Source organism: Peromyscus maniculatus, chromosome 6 (genome assembly GCF_049852395.1).
Source record: "Peromyscus maniculatus bairdii isolate BWxNUB_F1_BW_parent chromosome 6, HU_Pman_BW_mat_3.1, whole genome shotgun sequence".
In the NCBI taxonomy this organism is placed as follows: Eukaryota; Metazoa; Chordata; class Mammalia; order Rodentia; family Cricetidae; genus Peromyscus; species Peromyscus maniculatus.
Window position 1 is genome coordinate 56,423,612 of NC_134857.1, and position 18,164 is coordinate 56,441,775.

Here is an 18,164-nt window from a genome sequence, read left to right on the forward strand (position 1 = left end):
GGCTCTTATGGAAATCTCCCAGAGGCTAAATTGAGAGAAAGTGATGTGTCCTAAGTATACAGGAGAAGCCAGACACTGGATATTCACAGCATAAACTGCTCCCCTCCTCCTGTTCTTCTGTTGATTATGGGAAAAGCTTTAAGCTGTTATGAGAGTAGCTTAATAAAGGACAATTTCCTGTCAGTGTGGACTGTTAAACTTGGATTCAATTCAGAAGGAAATAATTAAATCCATTTCTCTCATGATAGCTTAAAATAAGAAAATACTATATTAAGTACCTGGTAGAGAAATACAATAAATCTCAGCTTTCCCACCCACCCCCTTCCTAACACACTTTCACATTGGCTGACTTCCCTGACACATATTTCCACATACTTCCTTAAAGCCGTTACTGTATTATAAAGGCTGCTCTGAATATGAGAGTGAAATGAAACCAGAATCCTTCTACAGAACCTTCTTCTATCGGCTCATGTTTTACTTGGTTGCCAACACTCAGTACTGCAAATAAGAGCTTGCCCTTTCAGTCACTCATGGCAAGGAGCAGGATGAAGAAATTAACATTTCTGTTAGAAACCCCACTGTGACAGATTCATAAACAGTCACCAGGCAGATGTGTTCAGATACCATTCATATAACCCTAGCAAATGTCAGGGAGTTTCAAAATAAATTATAAATTTATAATAAAATTATCTTTAAGTTCTTAATTCACTCCCGCCATAGTCTCTAGTCCTGAACAGGAACATTGAAAAGTAATGCATACAAGTTTCCCAAGGGTAAAAACCACTGTGAGCCATGAGTGCTTTCAGAATATATGTGTATATGCATATACATATGTGTGCAGAACAGCAATGAATGAAAAAAGAGGCTATGAGTTTGAAAGAGAGCAAGGGGGTGTAAAGGAGGGTTTGGAAGGAGGAGAGAGTAGGGGGAAATAGTATAATTATATTTTATTCTCAAAAAATGAAAGAGATAATCTTTTACAAAAGAAGAACTAAAAATAAATTGTCTTAAAAACCAAAAACCAAAGCCCAAGAATCACTTAACCAAGGTTGTTTTCCTGCATTAGTCGTGATTCTTTCTGTCTCCCATACTTCCTATGCACCTGACAGAGAAGAGACTTCTTAGAGGAATTGATAATGAAGAATTTAGTCCTGATTCCCGAGTTTGAATGCATTTTTCAAACATAACAACTCTATGGTCTATAAGGTAGCAAAATAGCATATTAGCCAGCTTGTCTTCATGTTGACATGTAGTAATGTTCAGTGTGTAGCAGGTTGAAGCGTAGGATGTTCTTGATACTTGATATTTTTGACATAGGAAGATTGCAGCCTCATAAATTTAAAGTTAATTTAAAAGTTCCTCCTTGTTTACTTATTGTCGGAATCTCATTAGCCAAAACTGCCTTGCTGAATCCAATCTTGAGAAAGCTATGCTTGTTAGCCAGACAAGAAAATAGCTTTGTGTGCCCTCAGTAGAGACTAGAGTGAAATACATCTAGGGGTTTCACCTCAGGAAGGTGTATGGTGTCCTCAAACTATCATGTGGGATCTCTTACAAATGGCCCAGGGTAGAACTAAAGGAGCAGACAGAACACAGTAGCTGAGGCTAAGAGCACAGCGAGGGAGGGACAGAAAATCCCAGAAGAGAAAGGAAACCCTCTCTAAATATAACGTGGTACAGTTTCACCTGGATTCTTTTCTGTGTACCAGTTGTCCTATCCACAGCTCCTCTACTAGATACCATTACATTACAACGATGTATTTGCATCTCTGCAATACATAATTTGTAATTGATAATAAGAAGTTATCTCATCAAGACTAGTCTAAAACTGACCTTAAATGGTTATGAAGGTTTCTGTAAGACTTCCTTTTTTCTTTTCTTTTTTACATTAATTCTTCTTTTGTACAATACATCCTGACTGGAGCCTCCCATCCCTCCTCTCCTTACACTTCCCATCTCCCCTCCCTCAGATCTGCTTCTCCTACTTTCCCTTAAGAGCAGGTCTGACCTGTGCAGGCTCCAATGAGTGCACTTCAGTCTCTCAGAGGCCCTATGAGCCCTGCTTAGTTGATTCTATGAGCCATGTTCTTGGGGCTCCTGCAGTCCTTCCTCCTCTCTTGCAGGGTTTCTCTAGCTCCACCTAATGTCTGTCTGTGGGTCTCTGCATCTGCCCTTAGCAGCCAAAGGAAGCCTCTATGATGACAAATGAGCTAGGCCCAGATCTCTGAGTATAGCAGAATATTATTAGGAATCATGTTTTGTTGTTATTGAGACAGGCATTTTCTGTTTAATATCCCTTGCTGTCTTGGAATTCTCTCTGTAGACCAGGCTGGCCTCAAACTCAAAGGTTTATCTGCCTCTGGTTCCTGAGTGCTGGGATTCCATTTTCTCTTTATGTAGTCAATGAGTTCTCAGTGATTTCCCCTTCATTTTCCCAGATCACCAGAACATACTCATGGGTCACCGTAGCCTGTATACAGATGAAAAATGAGGCAGGCTACAATTCCTTCTTCAGTAAAATAATTAGAAGTAACCTTATTTCTGGGTATTAGATTTTTTTTTTCAGAGAGGGAGAGACAGAGACAGAGATCCAACTTTGCATAACTTTATGGCATAAACAATACTTTTATAAAGGAAAAACAGAAAATCTAATTTGATAAAAACTTAATTTGAAAAGCTGAATATTACATTGAGCAATGTAGACCTATTACATGAAGGAAAGTATCACATGACTTTGAACAAGAACAGACTTGAATCAGGCAAGTATTTATTGAGTTAATTGTTTCAATGAATGAAATCTGAGCTATTGTATCCTCAGATGAGTGTTTCTTTAGCTCATGAAATACCTTTCATTCTCAGGACATTGTTCAGTATTAATGACTGCTTCCTAAGTACAAAATGATGTGTCTGACAAGGTATTTCTAGTATGAATATCCACAGTTGTGAAACAATCCATTACCAATGTATGAGGAAGAAACTGTAGAGATTTCTTAAAACATTAATGGGAACTTTGAGACCATTTAATGACTGGTCTAGCTCTGACGTGGACATGGATAAAATGTGACTTTTATTGAGAATGAGGTTTGATCCATCTCTCTTTGGATGGTTTCATGTCTCTTATTTTTCTCTCTCTACACACACACACATACACACACACACACACACACACACACACACACACACACACAAAAGAAATCACTCATTGACAAGTATGATTTCTCCCAAGTTGTGCTAAATGGAATAATTTATTACCATTATGTAGAAAGTCTAATACACATTTCCTGGATGGTTGGGGACTTTCCAGCTTACCTGGTATTGTGTAGGCAATGATTTGCTCCCCCCACCCACCCAGTACTTACCAGCTGAAACTAAAACACTTTGGAATTTCAAATGGAGCCTTTCTGTCATTTGCGATCTCTGAAGAAATGGAGTTTATTTTAAGTCAAAGCATCTTAGGTACAGAAGCACGTGGTGTAGGCTTCTAGATACTTTTTTTTTCTGCTTCTTGAAATGCTTCAGTTGTAGGCTATTTTATTAAGAACCAATGTTATGAAGAGTTGATCTTTTCATACTGCTGGATTCATCAGCCAGCCACTAAACACATGAGCTATTTAAGTTGCTTAAAATTAAACAAAATTAAAACATAATTTTTGGCTATACTAACCAGTTTGCACAATGCCTACTAATACAAGTTCTAATAACTATATAATTGGACAAGCACATGTGGATAATAAATCTGTCCTTGGAGAAACTACTACCAACAGTATTGAATAAAAATCTGACAGCTAGAATAAATGTCTGTGGACTGTTCAGTCATAAATGGGGCAGCTATACATCCTCCAAGGGTCAGAGGGCATCAAGGGAAAGTGGTCAGAAAGATTGTAAGGGCCAGAGGTCTGGAAGGAGCAGTGAAAATGTTTGTTCTGGACATGACAAGAGTGTTGAACTTATGCATTCACTGCAGCTGTAGTGGCCTACACAAGATCAAGCCAGTCAATATTCCAGCATGGAGTTGGGAGAAGCTCATGGACCCCGACTCCCTGGCTGAGGAGCTATTGAAATGTGATAGCCTCTGGGGGAGGGGAAGTTAGTTTTCTTATATAGTGTGGCCCCTGGTTGGTCAACCATGGTTCAGTGGGTAGCCCCACACCTGCATATGGGTGGCACAAATTAAACTCAGTGGGTCATCTTTTTAAATCATGTGAAGTTAGGAAGAGCACAGAGAGTGGAGGTGGATCTCAGAAGAGTCATGGGAAGTAGGGATGATTATAATCAAAATGCATTATACACATCTACGAAATTCTCAAAAATTTAATAAAATTATATTAACAAAAACTCACTGCTTGACCAAACTTCAGTCAAATTTCTCTGAACTATTTTCTCATGTAGGCATTAGACTCTCTCCTGGGTCTGATTAAAACTCCAATTTCAGTAGGAATCCTGCTGGGTCAGCTTTGCAATTATCCACTACACTTCATATCTGACCAAATTTCTCATTCACTGTCTTCAATATTTTATCATCCTGGTTTGTCTTTCATAAGAATCCTGTTAAGTCAGTTTAGGCAAATTGCCTCTTTTTCCTGGAGTTTCTCTTAGTAATTTTCGACTCATCTGTCTCCATTTTGTGCATGCACATGCACACACACACACACACACACACACACACACACACACACACACGAGAGAGAGAGAGAGAGAGAGAGAGAGAGAGAGAGAGAGAGAGAGAGAGAGAGAGTTTAGTAAATATCCACTCATTCTTTTGTTTTTAATCATGCCAATCTCTCTCCACTATTTCAGAACACCCATTGCAGTTTTGTCTCTTGAATAAAGTCTTCCTTACCATTTTTAACAAGCATCACATGTATTTTGATAGCATTACTCCAGATTTAAAAAAAAACAAATTATGTTAGTTTTTAATTTTTGCAAATTCTTTTAAAGAGAGAAAGGGATCAATTAGATATTTATTCTTTCAATAGCTGCTTGATATAAAAACATTTTACCCAAAAGTATTGAGGCCACTGAATAGTCTGGGAGGTTTAGAGACCCTATCTCCACAGGGCAGGAAGGCTCTTGGGAAACTACTTCCTCTTGGGAGCTCCAGGCACCGCCAAAGAAAGGGAGTCTTTTAAGTCACACTGCACCTTCCTTCCAGTTAGCTTTGTGTTCATACTGAGCAATTCAGAAAAAGACCTGTGCACATGCCAGAGGGTGTCAGAAAGCCTGCGGAGCTCTGTCATCATGTAAACCCCTCTCTAGCTTTCAATGTTCATAAGCCTAGACTTGTTCATCCCTAATGGGGCCCCAGGACCAACATCCCTCCTGGATGCAAGCAAAATATCCCAGAAGTAAAGCTATTACTAGTTGTTTTGTGGTCAACAATTCCCAGGTGCAGCGTGCTACCAAATCATTATGAGGCATCATAGGTACAGGACTCATTCAATTAGTAACTGAAGGATATTAAGAAAAATTTAAAATATCTCTATTCCACTTCTTCCCCACTCAGGTTCTTGGGTTGTGCTGTGAAGAAAATATTCTTGACAGAAAAATTCCTAGCTTTAGGTTTTTTTTAATCAGTTAAAAGATAATTATTTTTAAAGGTTATAATTGTAATTAATGCAAATATAAATTGAAAATATATTACAAGTCTTGTTTACATCACTATGAGAGAGCTAGTATAGGATGACCAATTCAGTGGAGAATTCGTGAAGCAGAATTAATATGTGGCTATAAGACATATTAATTCCTTAGTATTATTAATAATATTACATTAATAATGTTGTAATATGTGTATTGACTAATATATTAATTAATTATGTGTTAGCATATAACTAATACAGTAATTAATAATATATTGTCTGAATTCCTCGGCACCAACAGAAAGTCAATTGGAATCCCATTACTTAATAGATGCAGAGCTGGTCTTGTCCACAGGGCAATCATCAGCTGCCTTCCATCACGTATATGTGATATGCATTTTTATGGACAAACTTATTTGCATCACTGTCAGCCTTGTAAAATTTAAAAGGCTACAAGTCTGTTCAGAATAAAGGTTCCCAAACTCATAGAATAATGTAAACTGAAAATATAAGTATATGTTTTAGATAATATATTGTTCTCCATTCAGGACACGTTGTCAGCATCTCGGCCCTTTTCTTTCATCGTTTATACTGATAAATTGAATCTTTACAGCTTACTCTGTCCTCAGTTCTGCCCCTTTGATTTACCTGGCATTTTCCCAAGTTCAACTTTTTTGAGATAAACCTGAAAAAGCTTTCCCTTTTTGCTTGATTTAATCCCATAGGGGAGAGGGGAACACAAGCATTTATAATGCTGAAAACTGCAAGTTAAGAACACAGGGAAAGATGTGCTGAGTGGCTGGGTTTAGATAAAAGAAAAAAGAGGAAAGGACCAAATTGTTGCATTGTAGGAAAGTTCAGGCTTTCTCTCTGTAGATTCAACAATTCAGCTTTCTGAAACAAACAGTAGAGAATTTAAAGAAGGAAAAAAAAAAAAAAGAAACCACAACTATATTTTATGTGCATAGCTTGGAAGCCACAAAAAATGAGACCTCAGGGGAGGCCCAGATGGTGAAAGCTTAAATACCCTCTTCTCAACAGGAAGGAGGGTGGAAAGTACAGGCAATTCGGAGCAGTAATCAATGACCAGAAATCAGCTTTCCCTCTAGAATCTGAAGGAACCTGTGAGATAAACAGTACCTAGTGTCAAAGTCCATCCAAACATGATCCCATACTTACATCTTTCTGGCAACAATTAGGAAACAGCAGAGAGAGGTGGAAGGTATGCCATGGTCTTTTAAGGCAGATAAGACAAAAGCTGCTTCTAGCAACTGCTAATCTCTCAAATCTTTTAAGATAATCAGCATACAGGGAACCAAGCTTGGGGCTATTGTTTTTTGAGTCCCAACAATATCATATGTGATTACAGAGTTAAACCCCTTTGCATTCCCAAAAAAACTTCCTTTGTTTACTGATTTCAAAAAACATATCAATTTAATAACTGTTCTGTGGATAGAAAGAAAATCTATCTATCTATATCTATCTATCTATCTATCTATCTATCTATCTATCTATCTATCTATCTATCTATCTATCATCTATTTATTTATTTTGGTTTTTTTGAGACAGGGTTTCTCTATGTAGCTTTGTGCCTACTCAGTCTGTAGCCCAGGCTGGCCTTGAACTCACAGAGATCTACCTAACTCTGCCTCCTGAATGCTGGGATTAAAGGCATGTGCCACCACTGCCCAGTGAAAGACAATTTATAAAGTAAGTAATGTATACATTTTAGGAGAAAAAAAATGTGAAGATGTATTCATTCCATGGCAGAAAGTTAATTGTAAACTTTCTAACATTCCTCAGGACTATTTTTTTTGTTATCACTTCTCTGGCACAGGATGTAATGTTTCTATAATGCATTTAATTTTTTTAACATTTAGTTAGTTTGTGTGTGTGTGTGTGTGTGTGTGTGTGTGTGTGTGTGTACATATACTTGTGTGTGTGTGTGTGTGTGTGTGTGTGTGTGTGTGTGTGTACATATGCTTGTGTGTGTGTGTAAGTCATGGAAATCAGAGAACAACTTGCAGCAGTTGACTCTCTCTTTCTACCACATGGGTTGTCCCTAGCAAACCCATATTTCCAGGCTGGTTGGCAAATGACTTTACCCCTGTGTGAGCAATGGTAAGTTCCAAAATGCTTGTTTCAATTGATACCTTTTTAGCACTTTTGTGATTAAAAATTTAGTCATTATAATATTTCAAAAATGCAGTTATTATTTGTATAGTTCACCCCATATCCCCGCCTTTCACGTGCATTTCAACTTAGTCTGATACATCAGATTATAAGACAATTTCAAAAGATGTTGGAAAGCCTTGATAGTTTAGCACTCTAACAATAATCCTTATTCTAGAACAGAAGGATTATTTCCTTTGCCTAGCTTTATTTGCTATGATTCATCCTGAGATGTCTGATCATTTTTCTGCCTTTAACTACTCTGCTTGGCATCTAATGGACAGTTTTTGTTGTTGTTGTTGTTGTTTGTTTATTTTGACTATCCCCAAATGGAAAGATATATCTGTGTACATGTATCTTCTTTCTTGGTCCCTTTTAAAACATTTTGTTGATATTTCATGAGAAAGTTAGTTGTTTTTTTCTCCATGGAAATTTGCATCATGTACAGCAAATTTATGTTCCAGGCACCCTTTCTTGTCTCTTCTTCATAAATAGGATCCAATTGTGGATACTTTCAGATTTAACTTGAAGGAAAAGTTTCAATTGTGAAATGTAGAACTAAGGTAAAGAAGCCAGTGGAGAATCAAAGATCCCCTGGCAAATGTCCAAAGTCCCCACTTGTTCAAACTGTAGCCTGAAATAACCATGTCACAACTTGCCTCTCTGCCTGGAGATTAGCGGGTTCTGGTTTCTTTGAATTAAAACATTAATTCCAATTTCAGAAAAATTGAAACTGGGGAAAAGGAGGAAGACTTCACATGTTACAAATAGGAATTTTGCTGAATTACAGGCCTGCTAAGATGCAAGTTATTATTATTATTATTATTATTATTATTATTATTATTATTATTATTATTTCTAACAAGTCTTGGACCAATTAATTATTCCATAAATTTTCCAGCATCATTGCTGCTGATCTGACACATGCCTTTCTCTTAGTAAAACAGAAAATAAAGACCTGGAGACTTAGCTCATCACATGTTTTATCAATAGAATAAATACCAACCAAAATTGGAACAATGTTTTCAAACACCAAATGGTCATAATAAAGTTTCAAAACCTAAGGCAAAATAAAAAAGATGTGATATTTCATGAACATAAATACGTTCAATTTAAGGAGCTGAAATTTCCTCTCTCCCCTCCACTCCCCTCCCTTCCCCTTCCTCTCCTCTCCTCTTTCTGTTAATTATTCATCTTTAGTTATTTCCACCTGCATTTTTTTCCCGTGGAGAAGGACATTTAGTCATTTTTCTCAACTCACAATAATAAAAATTTTTTAAGTGTGAAATAATTGTTTTATTATAATATAAATAAGATGCATTTTTGAATGGTCTCACTAATTATGTTAGATACCAGAAAAGATTTTCTTTCTGTTTTTAAATCATTTTGTCATTTATATATCTATCTCTCTATCTCTCTATCTCTCTATCTATCATCTATCTGTCTGTCTGTCTGTCTGTCAGTCTGTTCTGTGTGTGTGTGTGTGTGTGTGTGTGTGTGTGTGTGTGTGTGTGTGTGTAAGAGAGAGTGTGTGTGAGCGGGGAGTGCATATACCACAGCATGCTTGTGAGGTCAGAGGACAGCTTTAGGGAGTCTGATCTATTCTTCCACCATGTGAGTCTTGAGGTTGGCACTCAGGTTGTCAGGCTGGGCAGCAAACTCCTTTGTCTGCTGAACCATTTCATAAGCCTGACACGCTTTGTTTTCATTCTTAAATGCATTCTTATTCATGTGTACGTGTGTACCTCTTTGTATGTGTACCATGTGCATACAGGTGACATCCGAGGCCATAACAGGGTGTCAGACTCCCTGGATCCGGAGTTGTGGGCATTTGTGAGGTCCCTATATCAGTGCTGAAAATAGAGCTTAGTTCTTCTGCAGTGCTCTTAACACTTTAGCCATCTCTCTGTCCTCTTGAGAAGAATTTTTAAAACTATCTATTTAATAGCACTGGCATTTAATTATATGGTTCTCAGAAAGCAGTTATAAGAATATTGCTCCCTCATGTGCTTTACGCTGTGCTTCGTAATATAGTGTGCACATAGTCACATGCACACCATCCCCCCACCACTGGTAAGCAGGGAGAGAAGTAGGAAACAATAGCTTCTTCAAAGCTGAATTCTTCTACCTTTTCTACCACTGCAGCACAAATCTGCTGCTATTCCAGTACTGTAGCCCTTTGTAGTTTTTGCACTAGAGCGTGCAATTCAGTCTGTTGTAAATAATAAATCTCCGAAGCTAAGGTTCCATGTGAGAGCCAGTGGCTTGAGAATGTTGCTTATTAATACTAGTGGCCCTGACATTTTGCAGACTAATGTTATCACAGTAGCATTTGGGTGGCCCCTTTGTGATTGCTCAAGGAGATGTGCTTGTTCTTACTGCTTCCAGTGGCCAGCTGTCATGTTATATACCTGTGTTAGTGACAGCACCACTTTGTCAGGCCGGAAAAGTGGCCTTACATTCAGTGAGGAAACGCTTTATCATAAATAATAACAAATGAAAATGAGTTTCTATCCTCGGGCTCAGATGAAACTGCACTGTAGCGTTCAGAAACTGCAGCCTCTCTGGCTGTGGGACTGATGTGGCACTGTGTGACTCCAAGTCTTATACCATACTAATTCAATAAGCATTGATTTGTCACTTCCTTTGTGGAATGCATTCGCTGCTTATTCACATTAGCTTAGTGTACACAAAGAATACCCTGTGTTAGTGCCCTCAAAACCCTCAAAGGAGATGATATATATATATATATATATATATATATATATATATATATATATATATATATATATATGGATTTACCTTTGATAGGTGGAAACAGAAAGGAACATTGTTGAAACTCTAACTGAAAAATCAAGAGGGTGTTCCTGAAGGGTGAAGGTGCAGGGCAGAGGCTGAGTTGTGGTTAGAATTGGAGCATGGGGAACTGTGGTAAGGGAGTTCCAGAAGGCGCTGCACAAGCCAGCAAGAAGAGAGGGACTTCTGGGGTTTGTGTTTCCAAGGGGAGTCTGGCAAGAGTGGCAGGGTGAATGAAAGAGTAGTGTGTAGAATTTTATGCAAGGCCAGCGTGCAAAGGATATATACAAGACTAAAGCTTTGGGGGTTCATTCTACAGACATGAGTGGGCTTCTGAGGTCCTGTCAAGGCAGCTATCTGGAGGCTACCAGCATGTTAGGTTGAAGAGGGTAGTTAGTAGTCAGAGACTAACGGAATCATTGGTTTACTTCTGAGCACAGATCACAAGACGACAACTGCAGTTGCAGCCTTTGAGTAAACATAGCAAGAAGTGCATAGAATAGGATATGGAAATGTGGGAAAACCCACTGAATAAGAGGGGAAAGAGTTAAACTAGAACCAAATATTGATATTGTAAAAAAAAAAAGTCCTTGATAAGGTGAGGAGCCCCATTTGAGCCAGACAGCCCCCCAAGTGCTCAAGCAAGATGAAGACTTTTAAAAGCCACAGGCGCATTTAGTAATGCACGTCTGAAAGCAGGCTTGAACATCTTTGAGAATGTGCTAGTCATTTGGATTACTAGTGAGGCCCTGGCATTTTGTAGACTAGTATGAGAAATGTGTCCAAGAGAAGAGAGCAAGACCTGGTAAGACATATGGGGACCACATACACTTACAAGGTACATTAGGGAAATGAGATCCTGCCCCAGCCAAAAGTTAAATACCCAAGAGTAAGATAGGTGGCACCAGAAATACATAACTAGGATAGCAAAGGAAATTTGGCCTCTCTTTGTGCAGCTGGGTAGCTAAGCTTTTAAAATGCAGGTCTTTCTATATTTTTGAAAAATGTTTCATGGTCTGACCTGCTGCCACCATCCCGAACCACAGGCCCCTAATTTCCTAGTGTAATTTGCTGTCCAGAGCTGACTGCTCACAGCCTTGCCAGAAACCTTTTCCACAAACATACTGAGTTCTTATTACCAGAGTCCTCTAGTTACTGGAAGATAGATTAATGGTTTTGACGATGGTTTCCTGAAGACAGGGAGACTGTAAAATGCAAAGTGGCCAAATACAGATTCTTTATCTGAACAATCTGTTGTAGACTAGGGCATCTTCAATCCGAGGTCCCTGATTATCCTACACAAGGAATGTCATTTGCTCTCATCAATGTGATACCTTTTTCTGACGGGTCAATTGACTTTGTCCTGACCTTTAGAGGATTGGTTTTCTCTAAAAGGTAAGATCATGTATTATAGTGTATTCTCACAGCATAATGTGTGAGGTCCCTAAGGACAAAAGCCTATGCTTAAATATATCTTTATAAACCTCTACACTCTTGGCTGCATGAATGTACAGAGATGGTACATTAGCTGGGCCAGGAGGAATGATACATCTCCATTTTCACTCTACAGCCTCTTCTTTGACGGATGTGAATATAAAAACATTTCCCCCCCATGGCAGTGCCCCATTATTGTAACTTGTATGTTAAAAATGAGTATTTCTGTATTTCATACAGAAAATTTTTCACTTATTTCTTTAATAATTTTGCAGCATCGGACTTGAATTTTCATTTGCTGATGTGGACACTAAAGCTGAGAAAATGCATCTGACTTGCTGGGGTCATTCATTATACACCAAGTTCTGTTCTCCAAGGCTTATATATTTCTGTTTATTCAAAGCCTGGAGGAACATTACCTTAATAGACCAGGCCATGTAAGGATGACTTGAGCCCCAGTTCTGAGTTCAGAACTCCTACGACAATGGGAAAGTTTATAGCATCTCAGATTGCATCGTTTTCATTTATAAAGTGTAAGCACTTCTTATAGGGCAGCAAAAAAAATTAAGCAAGCTGTTATTTTATCATGAGATACTCATTTGTAAATTAAAATGCCTATGTGAAGAGCCACTGTTCACACTGAAAAACCCAGAGTAACAAGGCTCCAATGTCAGTGATGATAGCAGTGGGGTAGCAGTATTAAATATAGATGTACTCACAAGCAATGGCCAAAAGGAAGCAGACAGAAGACTTTCTTAGTTGGATTATAGAACTGAAAAGCAAGTCCTCACACTTATGGGGCAGGCACTGCCTGAGTTGTTTTCCTAGTCTCCATATTTATAGCCCTGGCCAGTCTTATGTCAACTTGACACAAGCTAGAGTTATCTGAAAGGAGGTAACCTCAATTGAGAAAAGCATGAGATCAAGCTGTAGGACATTTTCTTAATTAGTTATTGATGGGGAGGGCACAGCCCATTGTTGGTCATGCTATTCCTTGGCTAGTGATCCTGTATTCTATAAGAAAGAAGGCTGAGCAAGCCATGATTAGTAACCTGTTAGCAGCACACCTCCATGGCTTCTGCATCAGCTCCTGCCTCTGGGTTCCTGCCCTTTTTGAGTTCCTATCCTGATTTATTTCAATAGTGAACAGTGATATGAAAGCAGAAGCCAAATAAATCTTTTCCTCTTCAAGTTACTTTAGCCATGGGTGTTTCATCAGAATAATAGTAACCCTAACTAAGTCAGAAATTGCTACCAGGATAGTGATGTACTGCTGTGACAGACCTGGATTGTGGATTAATTTTGGAACCGTGAGAAAGAAAAGCCATTGAGTGTCAAAGCTCAGTGAGCTCTTCTGTGGGAATTTGGGAGGGAGAGGGAGAGAGAGAGAGAGAGAGAGAGAGAGAGAGAGAGAGAGAGAGAGAGAGAGAGAGAGAGAGAGAGAGACTGGGCACCCAGCACTTTTGACACCTCAAAGTCCACCCTCAATGACACACTTCCACCAACAAGACCATACCAAAACCAGCAATGCCACATCTTCTAATTCTTATAATCCTTTCAAACAGTTCCCCTTCCCACTTACCAAGCAGTCAGATACAGGAACCTATGTGGACCATTCTCATTCAAACCACCACATCCAACTTCTGCCCCACGTCTGGGTTTGTAGCTACATTATAATGCAAAAATGTATTCAGTTCAGCTTCAAGAGTCCAGTAGTCTGTCATAGTCTCAACACCAGTTACAAATTCAAAGTCTCTTTTGAGACTCAAGAAAATCTCCTAAGTATAACCCTGTGGAAAGGGAACATAGTGAGAAAATATTGGACCAAAACAAGACAAAAAAAAAAAAAAAAAAAAAAAAAAAAAAAAAAAAAAAACAGGAGGGCAAACTCCAACTTGTGCATCTCCATATATGATGTCTAAGTGTTCTCCAAAACTCCAACTTCCAGCTTTGTTGACCACAACACACTTCTTTCTCTTGGACTGGATCTACATCAGGCCTGCAGCTCTTCTCGGCTGGTGTCCCATGGCTCTAGAATCTCCAGCATCTTGATGTCGCCAACAAAATCCAGGCTTGACCTTCACTCAGTGGCCCCTCTGGGCCTCCATGCAGGGATACCCCTGACATACACCAGGTCTCAATGGCTTTTCTTAGCCACAGAGAAAGATTCCTCAATCCCTTTCTTGTATTTGTGACTATGAAGCTAAAAGAAGCACATTGCCAAAGCTGTCAAGTTCTGTTGCTTAATGGGAATGGAACTTGGTCCCCTCTTTCAATTACATTTGCATCAGCTTTCTGTTGTTGATGGTTTCTTTTGCTACTTAAGATTTTCTCTAATTCCTTTTCACAAGTTAGAAGCTTAGCTGGGTGGGTTTTTGCCCTGAGTTACCAATTCCTTTATTCCATTTAGCATCAGGCTTTTCTTTAAACTTGTTATCTCCTTGAACACTGGCTTTAACTCCATTATACTTCCTGATGCTTTTTTTCCACTTCAAACTGTACATTTTGAATATCTCTTTTCTAGCTTGTACCTGTTTATTATAGATTCCCATAAGAGTGATTGCTAATAATCACATGTCAGAGTCCATGATAGGCTATCTTGAAATCTCCACTACCACTGCCATGAGTCAAAACCTCTTAAATTTACCCTCAGGCAGATTTTTAGGACAAGGGCAAAAAATAGCCACATTCTTGGTCAAAATATCACAAGAATGGTTTCTAAGCCACTTACTAAAATTCTTCCCCTCTGAAACTTCTTGAGCTGGGCCCTCATAGTTCAAATCACTTTCTGCACTGTATTTCTTACTCCTGCTAGCCTGGCCCATTCATTCAGCACTGCTTAAAGTACCTTGATTTCTTCCAAGCTCCCACAGAATAGCTCTGAACATTCAATGGCTTTTCTTGACCAAAGTTCCAAAATCCTTACACTGTCCTCCCCCAAACAACATGATTAGGTCTACATAGCAGTACCCATATATCCTGGTACCAATTTCTGTCTTAGTTAGGATTACTAATGCTGTGATGAAACACCATGACTAAAAGCAGCTTGAGGAGGAGAAGGTTTATTTGGTTTACATTTTCATATCACTGCTCATCATTGAAGGATATCAGGTCAAGAACTCAAATAGGGCAGGAACCTGGAGGCAGGAGCTGATGTCCATCATGGCTTGTTGCAGCTTCTTTATTCTAGAACCTAGAACCATCAGTCCAGGGATAGCACCACCCACCATGGGCTGGGCACTGCCCCATCAATAACTAATTAAGAAAATGTCCTAGAGCTAGACCTTATGGAGGCATATTTTCAGTTCTTAATTCTGAATGAATTTCTTTCTGATGACTCTAGCGTGTGTCAAGTTAACATAAAACTAATCAGGACACCATATATCCTCTTAATGTCATGAATGTTATGACCATATCTATCCTGCTCCTTATACAATCCTCACAATTTAGCAACCTTTTCTGTTCAATTGACTATTAATTGATTCTGTTTAGAAGTAGAAGTTTGAGGACTGTGACTTGTGATAGTTAATCTTGATTGTCAACTGGACATATGTGGCAAGAAGGGACTTCAATTGAAGAATTGTATCTATCACACTCACCTGTGAGCATGTCTGTTTGACAGGTTCTTGATTTCTTATTGATACAGGAGGGTCCAGTCCACTGTGGGCAATACTTTCACTAGGCAGGTGAAAAGGCAGGTTATATAAAAAAAAAAAATACTTGAAAGACAAATAGACCCTTTCCTCTCCAGATTGACTTTGGTCAATGCTTTATCACAGCAACAGAAAGCAAACTATTACAGGGGTTTAGCTCAGTTTTAGAGTGTGTGTTTAGCATGTATGCCTTCCATTTCAAGCATGCATGCACGTGCACGTACGTACGTACACACACATTCACACACACACACACACACACACACACACACACACACACACACACAGATGGGGCAGGAGAGGAAACTTATCCTTAAATCTTTAATGGGCATTTTTTACAGATAAATAAATATTGAATTATTTTTTAATTTCAGCTTCTTAAAAAAGTTCATCTTATAATCCATGAAGTACTAATTCTTTGTTTTTCTTCCTTTAATTTATGTATCAGAGATTATAGTTAATATATAAATTATTGTTTTCCAGACGTAAAACCATTCCAGGATGGCTTATTTTTTGGCACTGTTCTCTTTGCTGGCCATGCAAAGTGTGTTGATAGGGGCAACTTTCCCAGATGAAACCATAGCTGAGTGGTCAGTGAATATGTATAACCATCTTCGAGCCACTGGGGAAGATGAAAACATTCTCTTTTCTCCACTGAGCATTGCCCTCGCAATGGGAGTGATGGAGCTTGGAGCTCAAGGATCTACTCTGAAAGAAATTCGCCACTCAATGGGATACGATGGCCTGAAAAATGGTGAGTTCCTGGGTTTTGTTTCTCACAAATATTTGAGTTTTAACTTTGAATTCAATCATATTGCCTTCTGCCAGAGGCACTAATATTTACTAGAGGTAAGAAATGATCTTATTGCAAGAATATGGTTCAAAGGGTTAGAATAAGAGAAAGGGCTCATTCCTGCCTCTAGTCATAGCTGAGTAAATCTAAGGAAAGTGCTTCCCCAAAGTATTATTTAAATAAGCCTGCATGTTAAAGTAAACAAAAAGTGCTCCTGTAATTTCTAGTGTAAATTATTATAGAAATAAATGAGAAGGTAACTGTGATGGATGATCAAAAGAAAGGCATCATGATTTTTTGAAAAATATTACATTTTGCTTAACAATTAATGATATTCTCATTGTTTAAATAATATCCAAGTCTTTTGAAATGTACTATTATTATAAAAATTACATGTATTAGGGAAAATAATTTTGAAATAAGGTGTAATTTCTATTTTAATGGTTCTTTCTAGTGTACACACGAACAAATTCACTAGAAAGTTAAAAAGAAAGTAGTAGATTTCTACTTATGATATTTAAATAGTCTGTTAAGAAGAACATTTAAAGGAATATCTTCTAGATAATTAAATTTTGCTTGATAACCCTAAAAAAGACCAGTTGAATGTAACTAAGCCAAATATTCTGAAAGAAAAACAACTTAAATTTGTTTCTTCTTTTTAGAATTTATCCAAGTCACAGTGAAAGGCTGCAGTTCAACCTCGCTAGCATATGTGCAAGGTCCTGGGCCTGAGCTCTGACCGTAAAACTAACAAACTAAAACCAAAATGAAACAAACAAACAGAAAGGAACAAAGAGTATCACTTGGTAAACTAGACCAAGCTAATCTGAGCATCTAGAAATAGCACGTGAAGATCCTTACCATGTCTCTGTGAGGACCAAGCCTGCTGCTTTTCACTGATCACCGTTCTTCTAATGTCCTTTACTGTGCTAGAGTGATCTTTCACCATGCCTGTTCCACTGACATGCTTCTCATGTGTCATCTTGCAGGTGAAGAATTTTCTTTCCTAAAAGATTTTTCCAACATGGTCTCTGCTGAAGAGAGCCAATATGTGATGAAAATTGCCAATTCCCTCTTTGTGCAAAATGGATTTCATATCAATGATGAGTTCTTGCAAATGATGAAAAAGTACTTTAATGCAGAAGTCAATCATGTGGATTTCAGTCAAAATGTAGCTTTGGCCAACTACATCAATAAGTGGGTGGAGAATTATACAAACAGTATGTTCTTTCTTTTCACTATTTAGCTCAGTCCTAAACATCTTTTACTTTGTGATGTATATGTGCCTTCACTGATACTAAATATGTAAAATGTGTGGCCATGAGTAGAATATTGGCTCTGATCATCTGCCATCAATGTTCTCCAATAGAGAAAACTCCTTGTATAGCTACTGTGTAGAAGTTTGCTTGAACTGTTTGATAAATTAGTCAGACAAAATGGTAGTTGGTGATAGTTTCATTGTAAAATTAAAATAGAATAAGAAAGAAAGAAATCAAAGTTTGAAGATGTTTCTTGGTTTTGCAACCACAATAACCAATAAGTAATTTTAAGAAGTGAATAGCATTAATTCTAAAAAGAGTGGTCTGTTTTAGCTCAAGTTAGTAGAGAGGAATTAGAAACTGGCTGCGCATACTTTCCATTTTATTTGTAATTCCTATTTGTTGTTTTAAGATTTATTTTTATTTTATGTGTATATGTGTAGGTTTCAGTGTACGTATGTGAACCACTTATATACCGATG

General features: G+C 38.1%; 1 protein-coding gene across 2 annotated transcripts in view; it reads left to right on the forward strand.

The window, feature by feature from the left end:
* Serpini1 (serpin family I member 1) overlaps positions 1-18,164 on the forward strand; it is an 81,263-nt gene that overhangs the window by 36,358 nt on the left and 26,741 nt on the right. For both annotated transcript variants that reach the window (XM_015990008.3, XM_006972662.4), the window contains exons 2-3: positions 16,115-16,385; positions 17,414-17,644. In XM_015990008.3, the coding sequence (XP_015845494.1) occupies positions 16,133-16,385; positions 17,414-17,644 (484 nt within the window). In that variant the 5' untranslated portion in view covers positions 16,115-16,132. The remainder of the gene's footprint in view (positions 1-16,114; positions 16,386-17,413; positions 17,645-18,164) is intronic.